Genomic DNA, 21,733 nt, shown 5'->3' on the forward strand with positions numbered 1-21,733 from the left:
CAAACCGATTTCCCACCTTATTTTTTTGGATGAAATACATAATTTGCACTCTAAACGTTATTGTTTCAATCCTATGACATTTTCAACTTTGAGGGAGATTTGTTGTGTTCTTAAAATTATGAATTTTATAATGTTTCATATTTTTTCACACTAATAACAATAGCTTCTAGGATTTTCCGTTTTATATGCAAAATATTTTTTTAATCTGTGGTTAATACAACTTTTAAAATAAATTTCAACCATTTAGTAGATATTTAATTTTGCAAGTTAAGTGTATGATAGGTATAATTTTTTAAATTAAAATATTTGATAGGTTAAAATAAAAGTAAAAAATTCCACAAAATTAAAAAAATAAAAGTTTAGATTGAATTTATATATTTATTTATTTATTTATTTATTTATTTGCTTTCTATTTCCAATGCATATAGTTACATAGTCGTATCAAATTTTTTTTAATCCAAATATAATAAATCCACTCTTGTTACTTTTTTAATAGAGCTTGCCAACGTGTTGTGATAATTTAAGGTGCGTCATTCTCATTCAAAGCATTAATCAACCGAGTTGTTGCAATAAGAAGAAAAAACGAATCCAAAATAGCAATTTTTAGATTTCAATTCTATTTGATTATTTACCAAAAATCAAATCTAATTTAATTTTCAAAAACTAATTGATTTGAGTTTTCAATTTTAAGGACACGACTGAAACATTCCTTAAAAAATAAGACCAATGTGTTATAAAATAAATAAAAATAAAAAAGAAAAGCCAAATTGACCCTCAGAAATTATTTTTCATAAACAATATTTATGATGTGCTAAATTTTCAAGTTTAATAATAGATAAATATTATTTAAAATATACTAAATTATATTTGAGTGGAATAAATGTATCTTCAAATTTTTATTATGACTTCCATTTCAAAAAAATATATATATTATTATAACTCATATTTTCAAAAAAACCTGTATGCTGTATGAAATAAAATAGAAATAACTTTTTTTTTGTTTTGGTCATTTTTATTAGGATCAAGAAAATATTGAAAAGTTTTATTGCGACACATCCTCTCCTGACAATGTACATAAAACAAATATTGAAAAATCAAATTCCTTTAGCAGTAAAAAAGATAAATTGCTTGAAAAATACTATATATATATATATATATTTTTTCATATATCTAATAATAATTATATACTCATATCTTCTGAAAAAACAGCTTAACCTGTCTTTCCATAATCATTTGTTTACCTGTAGACATAAAAGGAAGGAAGCCAAACCAACTCTGAAGCATAAACATATCCTTTGTGCTTTGCTATCCAAAGCTGATTCTTCCTTGAAGCAGTAATACTTGCATCATAAAACGAGCATTCTGGATTTTGTTATCAGTTATACAATTCTATCAATTTATTCTTCATCGTTCCCTAAACGAAACGAAACGAAACTTTTCATTTCATTGCTTCATTTCCGTATATTCGATAGCTTCCTAAATGAGCAAAATCTCTAAACTGCTACTATATCTCTTTAACTAACTCCTCTATCAGCAGTTTCTCAATATCCCTACCAACTACATCAATGCCGTCTCTCAGATCAAGCCATTCGGAATCCATTACCAATGCCATCTCGGCCGCATTATTGTTTGCTTGCGTTTCTTGGCTTGCAAGCAATTTGTGGATGCTATCCCTAAGTCCATTTTTACTCCACTTAGGAATGATTGCTGTTGAAAGCCTTACCCATGGATGTGGATCGGCAAATTGTTGGTTAATCACGAGAAGAGCTGAGTTTATACGGTCAAATAGCAACTTTCTTTCAGACCTTGGCCATGAAGAGAGGTTGCAGTTCTTCTTCTCTACTTCTTCAAATACCAGAGGATTCATCGGACACTCTGAAGAATGCCATGATGCCATGAAAGCATCAGGGTCAGCATCATTAATACCAGACTCTTGTAATACATCAACTACATATGAAAACTCCCTGCTCTCTTCAATTTTTGCTTCAGAAAAAGTAAGTGAGTCTTCGTCAACATCTTCGTCACTTGAGATGAGCATTGGTCCCTCTGCATATGCTGACTCCAACTTCAGTAGCTGAAGCTGCATCCGAAGTCCTATGGCATAGGAAAAAATTAAACAAGGAAATATTAATGTGATGAAATGTAAAAATTCATCGTCCAAATCATTTGTTTATAATTTATTTTTTAACACCTTCAAAATTCAAGTACATTTTCACTTCACAATCAGTTGCATTATACACATTTATGAGAAGTGGAGAAGCCACAAGAAAAGGGCAAAACATACATATTCTTCACATCTCAAATAAATGAAGCAACCTAATTACAAAATTATCTTTCATTCTTTGTTAATTTTAACTTCAATATAGGTTTTACTAGTTGAAGTGACTCTAAGGCTCCATTTATTTCTAGAAAATACTTACCTTCGGAAAATATTTTCCAAAGAAAAAGTTCCCCTTGAAAATTTTTTTCCTAACAACTTACTTTGTGTTGTTTGTTTGTAATACAAAAAATTATTTAAAAATACTAAATTTATAACGTTTTGAGACAAAATATTTAGAAATATAAAAATTTCATATTTCAAAAATTTTACTTTCAAATATAAGAAAAAGACACATAAAAATGATAAATTGTGCTAGTTGTTAGTGACTAGTGGTGGTAGTTAACAGTGGCTGGTGACTAGTAATAGTGGCCATTACCGAAGGTGATTAGCGGTTGATAATTGTGACTACCAGCCATCAACGGATTATATAAATGCATTTAAAGACTGATGACATTTCCACTCTAATGATGTAATATTTGTCCTTTACACAACTTCTCTGAAAACAAAAGTCTTCTGATTATAAAACTGGCCCTAAAATGCAATGATTAAAAAATTCAAGAGAAACCCAGTCACAAATTAGAAGTAAAAACAAAATAAGAAAGTTTATCAGATTACCGTGTAGGTCAGCACTTAGACTCTCAAAGCATTCAGAACTAGAGGACAGATCATCAGGGAAAGGAGTTTCAAGAACTGAAACAGGACTTGGCTGTTCGGTCTCCTTAGAGCTTGCTGGAGATTCTAGCTCTGTAACAGAGTGTTGCATGGGGACTGATTCCTTGTCAGGTGGCACATTTGATGATTCCTGAATTGCAAAGAAAGATGTGAGATAAAACAATCATTAATAGAAAACCAAGGAATCTATGCAATCATCTAATTAACTATGAGGGGGTTCATGCCATTGAATGATTAGGACATCTTCACAAATATGCCAGATTTTTTACTCATTTCAAAAAGCAAACCACTTGAAAGAAACATGTCAAATTCCAGATAGTGGTAAATGTTGAATAGAACTTTTCTTAGCTTGCATTGGGGGTTTTTGAAATCCAGAAAAAGTAGAATTCTTTTTTTTATTATTTAAAATAAAAAATTAAAAAGAAAAAAAAAAAAAAAAAAGAAAGCTAACAAGAACAATATATGATTTTGTCATCACTTGAATGTAAATCTTAACAGGTCATATGATCCGGTAATGCAAAAAGCAGAATGCTCCATTGCCCATACACTTCACTTATGTGAACTATAATGCACCAAGAGAATGTATTGTCCATAAAATGGTTCCATATCTCAAAAGGTAAATAAATCAAAGGATGATCTTGAGCATGCAGGCAGCAATTTTAGAATTCATGGTAGAGCAAATGTTAACTACCATTTGTGAAACTAACAACTGGAAAAAAGCATACTAATAAATTTTCTGATGACAAAAGAGCAATTTTGGCTGAACAAGTAAAAGACAAGATCCACAGGGCTATTCATCATTGAAAGAACTTAATTTTAAAACTGTTGGTGAACATTCAAAATCTGTCAAGTAAAATTTTCAGTTAAAGAACCTGGCAAAAGTACTAAGCAAAAGATTGCTGGTTAAAACAGAACATGCATCAGACCAATTTTACAAACTGAAGGTATATCAGAAATTCCATCATAGCGGGACATTGAATTCAGAAACAACTAGGGTTCTGATCATAAAATGTTTGCACTCAAAATTCGCTGAAGAGCACATTGATCATCCAGAAAAGATAAAATCATACCTGTGAAATTAATGCCTCTTGGTCACTTGAAGGAGAATTTCCCTTTACTGTCGTATAAGCAGGTAATTCTGGGACAGTAGGTTTAGATGGCGTGGCCACATTGTCAATTTCCAAATCAACCGCACTTTCAGGAACTAAACTTGTATCTGTCACAAATGCAGCTGATGTCTCAGAAGCCATATAACATTGTTTAAATAGATCATCGTTTGTGATATTGCTCTGCACTTGATTGTGGCTGTAACTAATTTCTGGTGAAGTGTCACTGGGATCAGAATAATTGCACTCAGAGAAGTGAGATCTTTTAATACGAGATCTTGAACTTCTAGAAGAGCCTTCTCTCCAATTAAAATTCCCCTTCATCGTCTTGGTCCTTTCCTGCTGCATCACTTCTTTTGGTAGTAAAAATCTGTCATTGCAAAGAGTTTCATGGCGCATGCCTGTTCTGGGACTGCCTACAGTAGTAAATGAAGCAGGAACAGATCTTGATCTAGAAAGATTTCTAACATATCCTTCCTTCCAGCCATCTCTACTGCTAATTCCCAAAGGTCCAGTGCAGTCTATTTTTCCAGCGTGGCCATCAAATTTGCCACTAAATCCTTTTTCACGGACCATGGCGTCAGCATTAGCTAGCCTTGGTTCCCTATCAGGCAAAGCAAGCATTTCACCTAGTGTGCTGCTCCTATTAACCACTCCCATATCTGCAGACCTATGAGTCATTTTCCACCTTTCTGAGAGTCTCTTCCTGGCCTCCGTACTCACAGATGATTCAGCAAAATGGGATGATGAAGGCCTGTATCGGTTGCTCCAACCACTAGAATTTCTAGAAAAGACAGTTGGTGCATCTGATTCATTTGCTGATTCATTGTCGGACCTATTCGATGAACTCTCATCCCCAGCATATCCTCTAACTCCAGAGTTTGGGAACTTTATTGAACCACTCGCAAGACTATTTCTCATTTGCCTAGTGATCTCCTTTGCAATCTCTCTAGATTCTCTAGACTTGTGTCGTGGGAGTCCTGCATCATCAGAAAACCTTTTCTTTCCACATAACTCCACCTCCCTATTCTTGATGCCAGGAAATTCAGTGTGCTTCTTACTATCTGAAAGAAAATCATGGGAAGAACGAGGTGATGAAATAGCTCTAGAGGCATTTTGCACTTTACCGAAGTTTGGTTTCAGCACAACAATCCTTGTAGGAAGATCAGAAGACCCAACTTTCTCTTCTGATTGAATTTTCGATGACTTGACTGGATCATCAGCAGCATGTTTACTGTAAGAATGGCTAAGTGGATCATTATTGTACTTTCGACGATTCTTCAATGGAGTTTCTCTCTCTATTTTGCAGCCGAGGCCACTGCCTCCACACTCTAGAGCACGTGATGGCTTCATATCTGATATGTGACGACAATGGGACTGGGAAGTAGTCGTTTGCAGATCATGTAGATGCTTTGTGAACAATGAATCTGGTTGCTCAAGAAATTTCAACAGAAGGTCTTTGTTGGATTCTAAATCATCAATGACATCATGAAATTCCTTTAAATCATGAAATTTTTCATCGGCTGACAGACGTCTGGCATCCATAAATTTCTGCTGAATGAATGCCATCTCAGCATCAGTTAGCTTTGAGTTTGCACTCCCCTGCAATGAGTGACTACTATTCTCCATTTTTGATGTGTCTGAAACTTCAAATACATCTTTAAATTCTTGCTCCTCCTTTGAGCTTTTTCTGGATGAGCGCCGACTGCATGATGTGCTACTCCTTTGACCCTTTTCTGTCAATGCTATTCTCTGTACATTCTCCGATGACCTTTTTTGTTGTTTTTGAGAAAGCTGCTGAGTAGGCAGCCCATCAAGGCCCATCAACCTAGCAATAACACTGAGTGACCTTTTCTTGGGTTCAATTTCTCTTGACATCTCTTCAGCTAATAATTTCTTTATTGGTGTTCCAGCTGCTTGATTTGAAGATCTCCACCCCAATTCACTTGTGAACTATAGAAGCCAAATGATTTTTATACAGTTGTGAGTGTCAGTAAACAACAAAATAGATAAACAAAAGGGATAGGAAACATAAGAAAATCAGAATTCATTATGTTAAAAGGATTGCTTTCAACTGATTTCGTGAAAAGAAGTAAATCAAATTATATAAAATCAACAAAAACAAGTAGATCAGCGCACCGAATCTTCTCCTGAAGTGTTCTGAGACCTAGAATCAGAGGTCAATTTTTGGAAGTTTCTCTGTTTTTGAACCTGCCCGTTTCCTGGAAATGAATCCCTAGCACATTATTAGGATGGTTGTTTCTCAAATAAAAGTAAATGTAGAAGGCTATGTTAAAAGCATTTTAGAAAAAGGACCAAAGTTCATTTATCTAGTCCAGGAAACAACAAAGAACTTCCAAAGATCAAAAACACTTTTCTCTGTCTCTCTAGATGATGAAGCTACCTTAAAAACATTTTTAAAAAATGTAGGACTTATCCGAGTTCAGATCAACAGATAACCAGAAACATTTTTTTAGAGAAACAGCATAGAAAAGACGAGAAGAAAATTTCATACACATACAAGTTTCAAAATGGAAATGAAACACACTGCAAATGAAAGAGAACGGTGTCCAAGCTTTGCTATTAAATCACATTATAGCCCTAGAATCTGTAATAATTATTTAAGAAAAGACTAAAACAAAAAAGATAACAAAATTATGGCAATACCACTATAGAAAAGTTACAAAGCAATTTCAAAACCTACTTTAATTAAAGCAGAAGCAAACCTAAAACTTAACCTTGTCGTTGACCTCTACATAGCAAGAACAGTAAGCAAAATTGGAGGAAAAAAGCAATGTATATAAAATAATATAAAAATCTCCTCCGCTCCGTTGCAAAGAAAATAAGGGAAAATGAAAACAAGCAATATATATTAAATTTTTGTTATTTCAGAAAAATCAGAGATAATTTCAGCTATTTAGCTTAGTTTTTTGAAACTACTGATTTCTTCTGCATTAGTCCAGTCATTTAAAGATCGAATAGAGAGAAAAGGCCCTGTTTGGATACTAAGAAAATGCACAAAAAATGAGCAAAAAGCGTTTTTAAACTAGATTTTGTGAAAACTGATTCGAGTTACACTTATCTATCTCGGCCCACAGGGACATTTAGCAAAGTCAATTTAAATTTGAAAGAAAAAAAAATAACAAAACAACCAAAAAACATTAAAGATTTTCTTTCATTTTCCGACGTTTTCTAGGCAACCAAACAAGAAACTTAAAAAAAAATGAAGAGAGAGTATCACCTTCTCTGGGTCTACGACTGGAGCTGCGATCATCAGTTAATGCTTCAATACTGGAATTCCTTTGGCGAAATGTCTCCATTTTTTTCAGTCATTAAAAACGTTTGTCAGATTTATTTAAGAAAAGAGAAAGCTCACTTAATCTGGAAGAAACCTAGATCGGAAATCCCGGAAAGAAGCAGGCGAGAAAGAGAGAGGAAGGATCCAAGAAAATCATAGACCTCAAAACCCCAAAATCTCAGCTTAATCTCAAAGGCCAGAAGGAGAGAAAAAAAAAAAAAAAAACAGAAACACAGACTTTCACACTCACTCACGGATTGTGTCTCCAGATCTTAGCCTGCAGATTGGCAAACTTTCTAGAGAGAGAAAAAAAGAGAAAAAAGAGTAAGAGAGAGATCCGGGCGGAGGAGTGGAGGAGAACGGAGAGAGAAATAAGAGTCCGTTAGAACCGTGAACGGGAGGGAGAGAAGGGAGAGAGAGGAAGAGAGGGTTATATTTTTTGAACATTCAAAATATACAGATAGACTGACGAGAGCTAAGCGACTGCGCGGGCAAGTGGTAACGTGATATGGATGGCTTATGGCTAGGAGACCCATGCGACAGTCACTTTAGTACACCTGTTTAGGTGTGGGATTGCCACGTCGACCTTCAGCATTCGCTTTTTATGGCAGGTCGTAGGCTTGTCTTCATCGTTTGATTTGGTAACTGGCCAGTGGCCACGACGTAATTAAAACATTACTCCTTATTATAATCGTTAAGTTTTATTTTTCCGAATATAAGAGAAGATTCAAATGAGATCTATTGTAAAATTGTAAATTCACTTGCCATTTATTATTAAGTTGTAAATTCACTTGCCATAAATAAATATATAAAATATATATATATAGCTAGAAATTAAAACTAAGAGAAATTAAGAGTTAAAATAAAAAATTTCAATATTTTTATGGATAATTTTTTAAAAATATTTTTGGTAAGGGGCTCCGTCATTATATATATGTATATGTGTTATTTTTACTATCATTTTTCATTAATATATAAGCAGAATTTAAATCCTAAATTTTATTTTTTTTAATTTTATGACCTTTTCAATTTTTATTTTGATGTATAAAACAATTTAATTTGTAAAAATTATATCTATTAACACTTAAATTTATAAATAATTTTATTAAATATTTCAACTTATAAAATAGATCAATTAAGTATCTACAAATAGTTAGAAAAATATAAAAATTATTATTTTAATAATTATACGAACTAAACATCAAATTAATGTTGTACATGTAAAAGCAAAAAAAATCTTTAAACTTATTGGTGTTAGTTTAGAGAGATATATAATATTACTAAAATTTGCAAATTCAACTTCAATTTACAAATTATTTTATTTGGCAATTTAACAAATGTCATATATGAGGTTTCAATTTTAACAATATCAGAAAAGAATATTTATTAAGATAATAACAAATTCAGTTAAAAAATTTCAATACTACCAAAATTGACATTGCAAAAGAAATGGGAAACATTGAAAAAAAAAAAAAAGAAAATGCTGGAAAAAAAGGGAATTGCTGAAAAAGAGAACACTAAAAAAAGGAAATGCAAAATCTATAAAATCACAAAAAGAAAAAAAAAGGAAACACAGAATCTATAAGAGTAATCTCTATACAGTTTATGTGATTCAACTAGGACAATGATAACCGGTGACGGCAACTGACGACTGGCGATGGTAAATATGATATACACATATATAGGGTGTATATATATACTGTATTAGTAAATACGTTACATATATATACACATTGTATAAGTAAATACTGTAAAATCAATTAAATACAAAATAGATATATATACACCAATTAACACATTGAATCAAACCAAGTAAATATGATATATATATACACACACACTGTATCAGTATCAATCAAAACAAAATCGTAAGTTCTACATTGTCTCTGGAATATTTACTGATTATATAAAAAATTGATAGAGATATTTTCAATAATTAAAAACAGAAATCAACATGCCTTATGTATCAAATCGAAACCATGGAATAACACCAATAATGAGAAGAACGACAGCAAAAAGAGAAAAAGTAATAAGAAAATAATGAACAACAGCAAAGGAGAAATAACGATAAGAAAATAATGAGAGCTGAAAAAAACGACAGCAGAAAGATATTAACATACTAAAAGAAAAGGAAACAACAGTGAAGATAGGAAATTAATACAAAATAAAACACTAACATATTAAAACACTAAAATATTAACAAATGAATACCACCAATAAAAAAGGCACAATAGTAAAAATATATCATAAATGACAATAATTTAAACCTCAAAGTTAAACTGACATTTTTTAAAAATAAGTTTAAAAAACTGATATTTAGTATAATATCCTTTATTTTATTGAGTGCCTTAATTTATAAAATAGATCAATTAATTATCTATCAAATAGTTAAAAAAATATAAACATTATAATTTTAAAAGTTCATGATAAGTTATTCACAAAATTTATTGCTCCTTAAGATTAAAAATTGTAAATTTCAAGAATAAATTTGTGTATTCAACCGTTAATTTATCTACACGAATTAATGAATTTTCAATTTGAGTTAGTAACACAAAATTAATTTTGAACTTAAGTGAATTAATTAGCTTTCAGATATTGAAAGTTGAAGTTTAGTTAGATCGTTTAATTAATTAATTTTATACAAATTTTGAGGATGAGTACAGGCACTTTCTCTACGTCTAAGAGAAGTTGGAGTAATTGTTGCACCAATAGTCTGAAGAATTAAGAGTGATGATATCATATCCAAAGACGAATCCATCTTGAGTTAGGTGTATCAAATAATGGTGATATGAAACACAATTTGCCTAACTAAGAAATTAAGCACCTCAGGCTTGAGTCCAAAAGTTTATATTACAAATGGCGGAATACATAAATAATTTTCCGAACTTTCACAAAAAAAATCTTGTGACCTTCTATATTTTCAAGATGACCTTGTGGCCTCTGAATTTTACATTTTATAATTTATATACGCTTGGATAGAATAAAAAGAATGAAGTGAATCGCACACATGATGATGTGGATTAATGGCAATACATGGCAATTATGTTGTCATGTTGAATACCATCTCACCTTAGTTAGTCAGTTTAGCTTTCCATAAAATTTTCAATTTCTTTTCGTTCTTTTTCCTGAAACTTCCTTCCTAAATACGCAGACAAGTAAATCCCTAATCCTGTTGGTTTGTCGATTTTCATTTTGTTCTTTTTTTCATTATTGTTTGATCGATTGAGAAGAACCGAGAGTCAAAGGAATATCTTGCGGGTTCATGAATCGTTAGGTGTTGATTTATCATTAGTCCAAAGACGGAAAGAAAGGTAATTGAGTTTAATAGGGATTGTTAATGGCAATTTGAACTAAAAAGTGAAAATTTTCAGAAAATATGGGTTTTGGCAGTAAGAGAGGAACTGACTCTATTTTTATCACTCAATTAATTCTTCTTTTTTTGTCTGGTGTTGAAATTGAAGGAAAGGAAAAGAAGAGAAGATATGGAGTGGAGTGGATGTTTGGATGAGTGCTTGTATATAGGATGATGATTCACAGATTAAGTTTTGTGTAGATTCATTTTCTTTAGCCAGATTGTTATCATTCTTAGTTCGAATTCATCTTTTCAACGACAATCAACAATTATTATTATTTTATTTTCGCCATTTTCCTTTAGTAAATTCATGACTTTCAGATTACTTTTTCTTAAACAAATTAAAATTTTTGACACAGAATATCTGGGTTGTTTTCTTAAAAAATTATTTACCTAAACCATATAGATATTGAATAGATCCTTCTATTTTTTTTTTTTTTAATTTTCGTAAAAATTAACTCTATTATGGCATATAAAGTGTCACGTATTATGCTATCAGGTCACCTGACTCGCTTCACCGGACATATTTTTTAGTTTTCATTTTCTGACGTATCGAAGCGTGTATAAATTACAAAATGCAAAATCCAGGGGGCCACAGAGTCATCTTGAAAATAAAAGGGCCATGAGACTTTTTAGTGAAAGTTTGGAAAGTAATTTATTTATTCGGCCTATTACAAATAGATGAATTGTATATTGCACGAGTTTAAACGGATCGAATCACAGGTTGACTGGCGTAACTCCTCTAAACCGTCTACTCATTTAACTGAAGGTAAAAAAGTAATTTCACATATATATATATGCGAGTTATACGTGTCTTGTGTATCAGGTTTTCAAATCTATAAACGGTCCATTTAATTGAATTGATTGAATTTTTTTTACTCATATATGATTCATTTAATTAAACAAATTATAAATATTGTATTTGTATGAGTCATTTAATTTTCATATCGTGTTTATATTAAATATTTGACACGATTATTAAATGAATCGTGTTTATGTCAAGTGTTAGGTAGGTTCGAGTCAAATCCGACATTCAACTCATTTTGACACCCCTACTTTGAGTTGACCCCCTAATTTTTTAAAATTCAATTTTTCATAGAATTTTGCATGTACTTTCAAAATAATTCATATCTGGTGCCTAAAATTTTCCCCATGAATTTTATATATTTTTCAAAAATATCCATATTAGCTTCCAAAAAATTTTGTTTTCCAATTTTTCTACAAGGGTTCATTTTGTTTTTTATTTCTTTGCAAACTACTTATATTCTATTTTTTCAAACAGTTGTGAAGTGTTTATTGTATAATCAAAACTATTTAATCATCTAATTAAATACTTACTTATTATAGTTAGTAAACTTAAATACTTAATATATTTGTATTCAAGCCGTAATTATTTTACTAAACGAACAAATACATTTTTATTTTTTGGAAATTTAATGTACCAATAAAATACATTCAAACTATATTTTTAGGAAAATAATTTTTGAATATTTGTGAGAAAACAAACTCTCCGGAAAGTAAGAGGGAACCTTTCTCTGTTTTATGATTTTGACCTACATGGTAAAGAAAGGATTACTTGTGGAGAAAAAACTTTGTTTACACTACACGCATATGCATTACCTATTTGGCTTCCTTGTCGTAAAAATCTTACCATCTAACTCTAAAGAAAATCAATATTTTATTCGAATCTAATCAAACTATTTTACTGTGTATCTCAATTAGTGGAGGTAATTTTTACCGTGGTAAAATAGTAACAATTCCAATTTTCCAATATTGTGTATCTCAATTATAATTTTTATATAATACAAAAATTTAATAAAGCTATCCACGAGAAAAATAAATCTTATCATATATACTAAATATGATTCATATATTAAAAATACATATTATTTATAAATTATAAATTATAAATCGGTAAAATAACCTGCACAAACACGATAAAAGTAGATATAATGGTCAAACAATACCTAATTTACACTCTTTACCTGTTTCCCTCTTTTAATTAGAAGTATTAATTAGTGTTGATGAAGAGGTTATCTGTCTTATTTGCTGGCATTGTTCTAAATTACTTTACTATTTTTAATTATATCATACTTCTACTTGCACGTAAAAATGGTTTTTAAGTTACGTTTTCAAGTAAGCAACCTTCACATGATAGATTACTTGCTTGCTTTGGATTTGTAAATTGAGATGGTACCCATTTTACTTTTTAAGTTTAGTGTTAGTATGATTTTGTGAATTGTTTTTGATAGATGGCATTTGGTTAAGCATTTCTATTTAGTTAAAAACATAGAAACTAATATTTCTTAAAAATATTTGTAATTGAATAATAAAATTTAAATTATAATTAATAAAGATATTTATTTTTCTTTTATGTAAGTTTATAATTTTGTTAATGGTGAAGTTAATTATGTTAGAGAGCAGGAAAATAATTCTCTGAAAAAAAAAAAAGCATTCTTTTCAAATCTTGCATTTGAACTCAAAATTTAGACTTATATCCTTCTCATTTCACTGTACTTTTTTAATTTAAATTTTTGATTTTGTATTGTAAGTTTCAAAACAATTAACCCTTACTTGGAATGGATGAATTTCGGAAAAGTTTGTGAAATTTGTTAATTTAAATTTTTATATTTAGTGCGAAAAATGTAAGGATTTAAATTCTACGAATTTAATTTTATGGATTTAAATATAATTAAATCAAAATCTATCAGAACAAGTGAAATTTTTAAATAAATTTCACAACTTAAATAATCCAAAGCATTATGACAAAGTTGTTCTTTGTCCTATTCACCTTATTATTATGCCAAAAATATTTTAAAAAATAAAATGAAATGAATTTTGGATTGCTTTCAAATACAAAAATATAAATGAATTTTATTTTAAATAAAGATGATAATGACAATTGAGGTGGACCAAAAAGGAAAAAAAAAAAAGTAAAAGGGGCATATGGCCGGGAACTGCAATTTTAAAATAATGAGCATTCAAGGGCAAAATCTTTGGTTTTGTTTTGAGAAAAGACAAGAAATGGACAGGCTTTGCTTTGTAGGCCTTTTTTTGTCCATACGAGGAAATTACAATGTCATATTGTCACTGGGATTTGTGTCATTAACAGTGTCACAGGTTAATTAGCTATGGACCCATTAATTATTATTCTAATTCTACTTCTACGAGGCATAGACATGATTAAGCTCCCGATGATCAAGGAGAGCATGCTGCTAAGATTCTAATATTATCGCGCTTTTTTTTTTTTTTTTTTTTTTTTTAATACTTCCACTGTGTTTAGATATGCTTCCATGTTTAACTGTCCATGATAAATTCGATTAGTCTTCACTTACTTTTAGAGGTAGAGGGCTGATCCAAATAATCATATTGCAAAAAATTAAATTTATAACTTAAATTATGATAATCAACTCTATAAATATTTTTTATGATCAAGCTACTTCAATGGGGATATATATAGTAATATGTTTATTGAGCCTAATGCACGAAAATAAAATTAAAGAGTAGTTACATTCTCGATCCTTACTAATTAAAAAAACAGTTTCTTAACTTAGCATTTCCAAGCTAAACTGAATATATTAAAGAGGCCTGACTGTCCAAACTTAGATATTTAGTTATATTAAGTTTTTTTCGAAAATTAATAACAAAAGAAAAAAAAATTGCTGATAAGAAAAAAGATTAATTAGTTTTATACCTAAAGACCAAACATAAAATAAAACTTTCATTACTAAAATAGCACAACAAAATTCGCTAATCTAAATAATTAAAATAACACAACAGAGTTCATTAAACTAATAAGAAATCCAAAATAAAAACTGAAAGGTGAACATGAAAAAATCGATAGACTTCTAAAGCTTTGGTTAGATAAATTCTCTGAATAATCTGCACATGACATGTTTATCTACGAACTAGTTGATTATGATGAACATAAAAAAAAAAATTGTATCACTACATCCAATAGAGGGACATGCTGGACTGTGAGGAGACTTGACCAAATAAAAATAAATCATATGTAAAAAAATAAATCAAATATAAAATGGAGAAATTATAAACTCCGTATAAAATTGAGATATACCATTGAAAAATAATAAATAAATAAATAAAAACATTAACTAAATTGACCTGTGCCAAATAAACATAGATCTAGAATTAAATTTATAAAAAATATAAAAATTTGCAAAAAAAAAAAAAAGAAAAAAAAAGGGACGGAGCTATCATAAGAGACAAGAATCATCCCCTCCTTTATATCTACGTACTTGGTTCTTGGTGGAGAAAAAGGAAAAGATTTTAATGGAGAAGAAGGATAAAAAAGAGAGGGAGCAACTAGGATTTTTCTTGTGACTAGGAATCAGAATTAGAGCTTAAAATAAAAAATAATTAAGAGAGGTCCCTAAACTAAATTTGTGCTATTTTAATCTACGCTCATGTACTGTCTATAAAAATAAAAAATGATGTCACTTTAACACCAGCCTAGCTCTCTCACCGAGGCTTCTCTCATTTACAATTAGAGTCAAGTAACAAAAAGAAATAAGAATTTATATGAATCAATATACAATAGAATCATTAAATAGGACGCTTGCCTTTTTCCCTTTCAACGTTGTAAATGAGTCGAGTCAAGTTAAGTTTTGTTGAGATCTAGTTCAGTTTATCAACAATATACTAAGCTAAAAACTGAGCTTGACTTAGGTTTGGTTTATTTGAGTTATAAACAAGCTTATACCCAATTAATTTACAGTTTATAGTTTAAAGAAATAAAATCAATTTGGCTCTGAAAATAAATTCAAGGGCAAAAAAGGCAAAATCAATTTGATCCATAAATTTCAATTAAGGATCAATATAATCTAATTTTTTAAATAAAGAAACAAATTAATAATTTTTGATATTTTAACAAATAGAAACAAATTTATGATATAAAGAGATAATGAAAGGCCTCAAAGGAATAGTGTGATTTTGTTTTGTATCTTTAAATTCATATTATTCTTTCTCTTTTTAGCCCCGGTGTAAACACAAAATACCAGGTGAAGAGTGGATTTCTTTTAGATGTTGTAGTTAGCGAGAGTGCGGTCATCCTCCAACTGCTTTTCTATGAAAATCAATTGCGATTTATTTAGAGAGATACTTCCCTTGCCCTGGATTTTAGCCTTGACATCATTGGTGGTGTCAAAATTTTTTGTGTTAGAAAATATATGACTTGCTTTTAATCCTTGGTTTAAATGTCAAGGCTAAAGTCCAGGACACTGTTGGGATATCCTCCCAAGTCCCACATCGGATAAAGAGGAGAAGTGGAACCAAAATATAATGGTTCAAACCCAACCCATTAGTATGAGGCCTTTTGGGAGGTGCCCAAAAACAAATCCGTGAGGGCTTGGCCCAAAGCGGACAATATCATACTAATTCGGGGTTGGATGGTACGCGCGGTCCTATCAAAGTGGTATCAAAGCCCTGGTTCGGAGCGGGTGTGAACTGCGCAGATGTGAGAAAATCTCGGTGTGACGTTGTAACAACAGGACCAAGACTAGAAGAAGATCTGCAAGTGGTGCCTTGTGTCGAAAGTCTTCCCGATAAGAGGAGGTCGGGCGGCGTGTCCCGCAAAGTTGTAGCGGCGGTACAAGATGGTGGGCAGATTATCCCTGGAGGGGAGGTCACGATTTGTGTGGTCCTTGATTGGAGGGGAGGTTTGTTGGGATATCCTCCCAAGTCCCACATCGGATAAAGAGGAGAAGTGGAACCAAAATATAATGGTTCAAACCCAACCCATTAGTATGAGGCCTTTTGGGAGGTGCTCAAAAACAAATCCGTGAGGGCTTGGCCCAAAGCGGACAATATCATACTAATTCGGGGTTGGATGGTACGCGCGGTCCTATCAGACACCACCAATAATGTTATGTCTACAAATTTTTTGACACCACCAATTTTTTGACATCATAGTAGATAAACATCCTCTATTTTTTATTTATTTGTTCATTAATGTGCAACCTCAACAATTGGGTTTGCATATTCACTAGGTTCAACCCAAATCTAAAGTCATCCTACATAAGCCATAAGACATTAGATCCTTTGCATAAAACCCTAAAGACATCCCTACCTTGCTATACATCTCTTTTTACCATTTTTTTCTAACACAAAAAATCTTGCTTCGGCTATTGCTCACTTTCTTTGCAAAAAGGCATATATTTTCTTTAAAATAAGGCATATATTTTCTAACACAAAAAATTTTGTCTTGCTTTTAATCATTGGTTTCTTTTCATCGAATTGTCTTGCTTGATTTCTTTTTATTCTCTTTTATTTATTTAGATTTTTTTTTAAAATAATTCTCTTTATTGTCGTCTAAATAATGTAAGTTAACACAATTTTAATACTTAGTATACAATTCTTGTAGGACGATACTCTACTCATTCTTTATTACTTGTCGCGATTTACGAAAAAGCCTTTCAAAAATCATTATACCCCTGCAAATCCTCAAAATTCTTGCATTTTATCCTTCTTTTTCTTTTAGAAGGCATGGATTTGCTACTTTTCATATTTGACTAATTAAATATTGCGATTTATAGTAAATTGCACATTTAATTTTTTTATTTATGTAGAAGAGAATAATTGATTAGTAATCTTAAGATTAATAGCTTAATGATGATTCAATAATATTATTTAATATGTATGTTGGAATCATATAGTTAATTTATATTTATAAGATTTTACTAATATTTTATCCTTTGAATACATGATATAGAAAACACAATTTAAAATGATGCACAATTATATAGAAATACTTTAACTCTCCTAAATTTTTAAGTTTAAAATGTGAATTTAAAAATAACTTCAACTTATCAATCAACTTGATATTGTTTCTAGCAATTATTATATCCTCAACATATACTAAGAGTGTTGTGAAACTTCTTGCTTTTGTTTAGTGAAGAGAGAATAATCAGATTTGGACTAATTAGATCAATATAATTTCAAACAGTTAGTAAACTTGGCATTCCATTGTCTAAAGACTTATTTAAGCCATAAAGAGACTTTTGCAATTTGCAAGCGAATCATGAATTATAAAACTAAGATTTCAAATTATTAAAGATACAAAGCTCAAGTATATTCTTCTCCTAACGAGTTGTTATCTTGAGATGTTAGCTTACCCATGAGCGAATTTCACATCAGATAAGTGCAAAAGAAGTATAAGTGTTAGCATACCTTAGACTTATAAGGGACATTTTGAGGGTGATGGATTATCATTCTTAGAAATAAAAATTGTATAGATCCTATCCAAATCAAGGTTGAGATAAAATTGGCTTGATTTAAAGTGAACAAGTTCTTGTAGGAATAGGTTGTTACAATTTGATCCTCTATTCGAAGGTGGATAAAACCTCAATTAAGCCATTGAGTCTGGGTGAAGTATAACATCTGTACCTAATAAGGTGCTAACTTAAGATTTTAGCTTACCCTTAGGCAAATCCCAAATTAGATAAGTGCAAAAAAGAGAGTGGATATATAAGTGTTAACATACATTCAACTTGTAGGAGACCTTTGAGGGAGATGGATCAGATTTATCCAAATCTAAAAAGGGTGGAATTGAGCTTAATCTAAAGTGGAGAATATCTTACAGGACAAGGTTATTACATTCCTAGATTTCGTTGGAGAATATCAGATTTATAACACTTATTTTTCATGTGACGCAGGTTGCCATAGTAACTACATATAACTTTGATTTTATCATTTTTGTGTGAAGCAAGTAAATTTCTTTGAGTTTCTTCTCTTAAAACTATATTATACACTTGGTCAAGTGATGAAAATAGCTCCATAAGAATAATATGAGTTATTAAAGCTTGATATGACTCATTTAAGCTATTCAAGAAACAAAACACAATCTTTAAATGACTATCAACAAATGATTAAAGACTATAATGATGTAAATACTGAAAGTTTCTCAACTCCTCCACACAACATTGAGTTCAATAAAGTAAGGGTCTATTGACTTTATATCTTATGTGATAAGCATAATAGACAGAGGGCTGAGCTATGTATTAAAGAAAGGGGCAATTGGTCCCCTCTTGTTTTTTAAAACAATTTTCCTTAACAACATCAATGTTTGAACCTTGCCAAACATAATTTTTAACAAAATTTTCAATAACCATTTTGCTCCCTTGCATCTTCACATAATTTTCTTTTAGTTAAATTTTATAGTAGTTTATCCCCCCCTCCTTTCTAAATCTTAGCTTTATCCTTGATAAGAGATGTTACAAACGACCAATCTTAGCTCCATCATAAAAATCATTTCTTCGAAGTAGCCAAACTTAGATGAGCATTCTCTATATAAAAAACTGCAGTATGCTATCAATGGTGAAGTTGGACGAAGTTGCTATGGAACTAGAAGCTTGTTACCACAAACCCAAGGAAGGTACAATGGATTTTGTAAATCAGTTTGCACAATAGTACCCTTACAGAAAATCTTACTTATTGCGAATAGAAATCTTAAGCAAAATGAATCATTTTCGTGAAATATAATTTGTAGATATCAACTTTGGAGTAATAGTCACTGATTAATGGCCTCCAAATGATGGAGATAATAAGGAGAAGGAGGATCCTATGTTAGAAGAATTTTAGTAGCTATGATTAAGAAACTCTAAAATCAAACTTTGAAGAAATGGATGCTTGATTGAATGAATTCAAGCTGCTTAGAGCCAAATTGAAGAAATTAAATGGATGCAAAACTGAAGAACTTGGTGAGAAATAGAGTATATATCAATCAAAATGAAGAGAGAAAACACAACAAAAAATAGATTGACAAATTTAGAATAAAAATTTAAGTAGAGAAAGATAAAAAAAAAAAAAAAAAACAAAGGCATGAATCAAGAGAAACCATTGGAATTTAGGGAGAAAATTAGAAATGTTGATTATCGTTCTTCAAGAAAGAGAGAATATGTAGGTTGGAAATCATATGACTTTGATACCATGCAGCAAAGAGAAATGAAAAAGAAAAATATCATTTTGCCCTTCTAATTTTAGTCAAAATATTTATATACAAGATGCTTATTTTAATAACTAAGAGTATTTAGCCAAGGCATAATGACTAAAAAAAATTTGAACTTTGGCATTTTTAACAATTTTGACCAATTCTTTTAATTTCTACAACAAATACTGTGAAGTAATTTTTTCTTAAGAATTGTGGCTTTTTTGTCCATTAATCGTTACTATTATGCTCATGTGGCCATTAATGGGACCTCATCATGATATGTCATATGCTGACTGTAAATTTGTAAGGTATAATTGTTAAAAGAATTGGCCAAAATTATTAAAAAAAAGCCAAAGTTCATGGTTTTCTTTAGTTAATTTCAAGAAAAAAAATTGAGTTTTTTTTAATCATTCGAAATTGTCAACACTCATGTTATAATAATTAAATATTAAATAAGATCTAAAAAATTCAATAAAATTATTAACATAGTGAGAGAGGGAAAACCAAATGCTATATAATTAATCAATCGTAGATTCGCTTTAATTTCAAAAGTGATAATATTATTTATAAGAACCTCTTCAACAACATTATTGTCTTACTTAAACTTGTTCTTTTCTTTAGAAGGATCAACATCAAATATCTATACACTAATCTTTCTTGAAAAATTTGTACATGAACATAAATTTTTATCGATTTTTGTTATTGAAATTTATAATATTTTAATTGTATAGTTTACACCTTTCGAATTTTCAAGTTATGAGCTCCTTTTCAAATTTGTTTTTCTTCCTTTATTTTGTGTCATGTAATTATTATTTTCAATTAATTTTTATTAAAATGAAATATTTTTTTTGAGCTATAATTATTAGTAGCTTTTTTTTTTTTTTTATCTTCATTGGTTGTATATCAAATACTTGAAAAGATTATAGTTTGTAATATGAACCCACATCTGAGGAAGAGAAAAGAGAAGGTATTATGGCCTGTGTTGGCTAAAAAATAGGGAGAAAAATAATAATATTATGGGTGGTAGCAAAACATAGGAGAAAAGGAAAAAAAAACAATGGCATGGAGTGCGGTCAAACTCATCTCACTGCACTAGGTGGCGTGCTCACATACTATCCGGACCACTGACCTCATCCAATTATATTATATCTTGAAATAATAATATCTAATATGCTATCTTTTATGGAAGAGAAGTGAGATGAATTTGATTTTGAAAAAAAATTAATATAAATGTGTTGTCATAGTCAAGGATGAAGATATAATCTATATAATAGTGAGAATGAGAAAAAAAAACATTGGGTTTGATAAAAATATATATATATAGTTAGTTTTAGTAATGACAAAATGTTGGCTAATGAATAAATTAAAAATGTAGTAAAATATTGTAATGACAATTGGAATACAAATAAAGTCATTGTTACCATGTAGAATATTGTATTAATTATCGATTAGAAGGTAAAATGTAGACAATATTCCTTTTCATTGAGTTGATTAATTCAAGCAACAATAACTTCTTAAAAAATAAGATAGCTTTACTAATTAATATTAGAAAGCTAAAAATATTAGTTCGGTATTATAAAATATTAAAATTCTTAATTTACTAGAAATATTAATTTTAATTTATAAAATCAATATAAGTCATCTTACTTTATAGCGATTTTTAATTTATTTATTAGCTAATATTTTGTCATTACTAAAATTAGTATGTTTTTTTGCCAATTCAAATATTTTTCTTCTCATATTATATAGATCATACATGCATCTCTGGTCATGACATCGCAATTATATTAATTTTATTTTAAAAAAAATCTAAATCTCTATCTCATCTCTCTTCTATGAAAGACAATTTATTAGATATTATTATTTCGAGACAAAATATGATTAAATAAGTATTAATGGTTTGAATAGTATGTGAGCATGCTAGCCAATGTGGAGACACGAGTTTCATCACTATCTATGTCATTTTTTATTTTTTCCTTTTTCTCCTATATTTTTGTCAACACAGCCCACAATATCATTTTTTTTCTATTTTCTGGATATG

At 30.2% G+C, this 21,733-nt stretch overlaps 1 protein-coding gene across 2 annotated transcripts; it reads right to left on the bottom strand.

The window, feature by feature from the left end:
- Positions 1 to 1,195: 1,195 nt before the first annotated feature.
- TRM19 (afadin) lies at positions 1,196 to 7,897 on the bottom strand. 2 transcript variants are annotated; one of them, XM_012219474.4, is made up of 5 exons: positions 7,340 to 7,897; positions 6,238 to 6,320; positions 4,063 to 6,051; positions 2,936 to 3,122; positions 1,196 to 2,094 (listed from the first exon to the last, which is right to left on the bottom strand). In XM_012219474.4, exons 1-5 carry the CDS (start codon positions 7,416 to 7,418, stop codon positions 1,505 to 1,507), a joined length of 2,928 nt encoding a protein of 975 aa, XP_012074864.1. In that variant the 5' UTR covers positions 7,419 to 7,897; the 3' UTR covers positions 1,196 to 1,504. The 2 variants fall into 2 exon arrangements, with proteins under 2 accessions (XP_012074864.1, XP_012074865.1); XM_012219475.4 differs by lacking the exon at positions 6,238 to 6,320 and having other exon boundaries at positions 7,340 to 7,896.
- Between the last annotated feature and the right edge of the window lie 13,836 nt (positions 7,898 to 21,733).

The sequence above is a fragment of the Jatropha curcas genome, chromosome 2 (genome assembly GCF_041381405.1).
Source record: "Jatropha curcas cultivar XTBG-Jc1 chromosome 2, XTBG_Jcur_1.0, whole genome shotgun sequence".
NCBI classification, from domain to species: Eukaryota; Viridiplantae; Streptophyta; class Magnoliopsida; order Malpighiales; family Euphorbiaceae; genus Jatropha; species Jatropha curcas.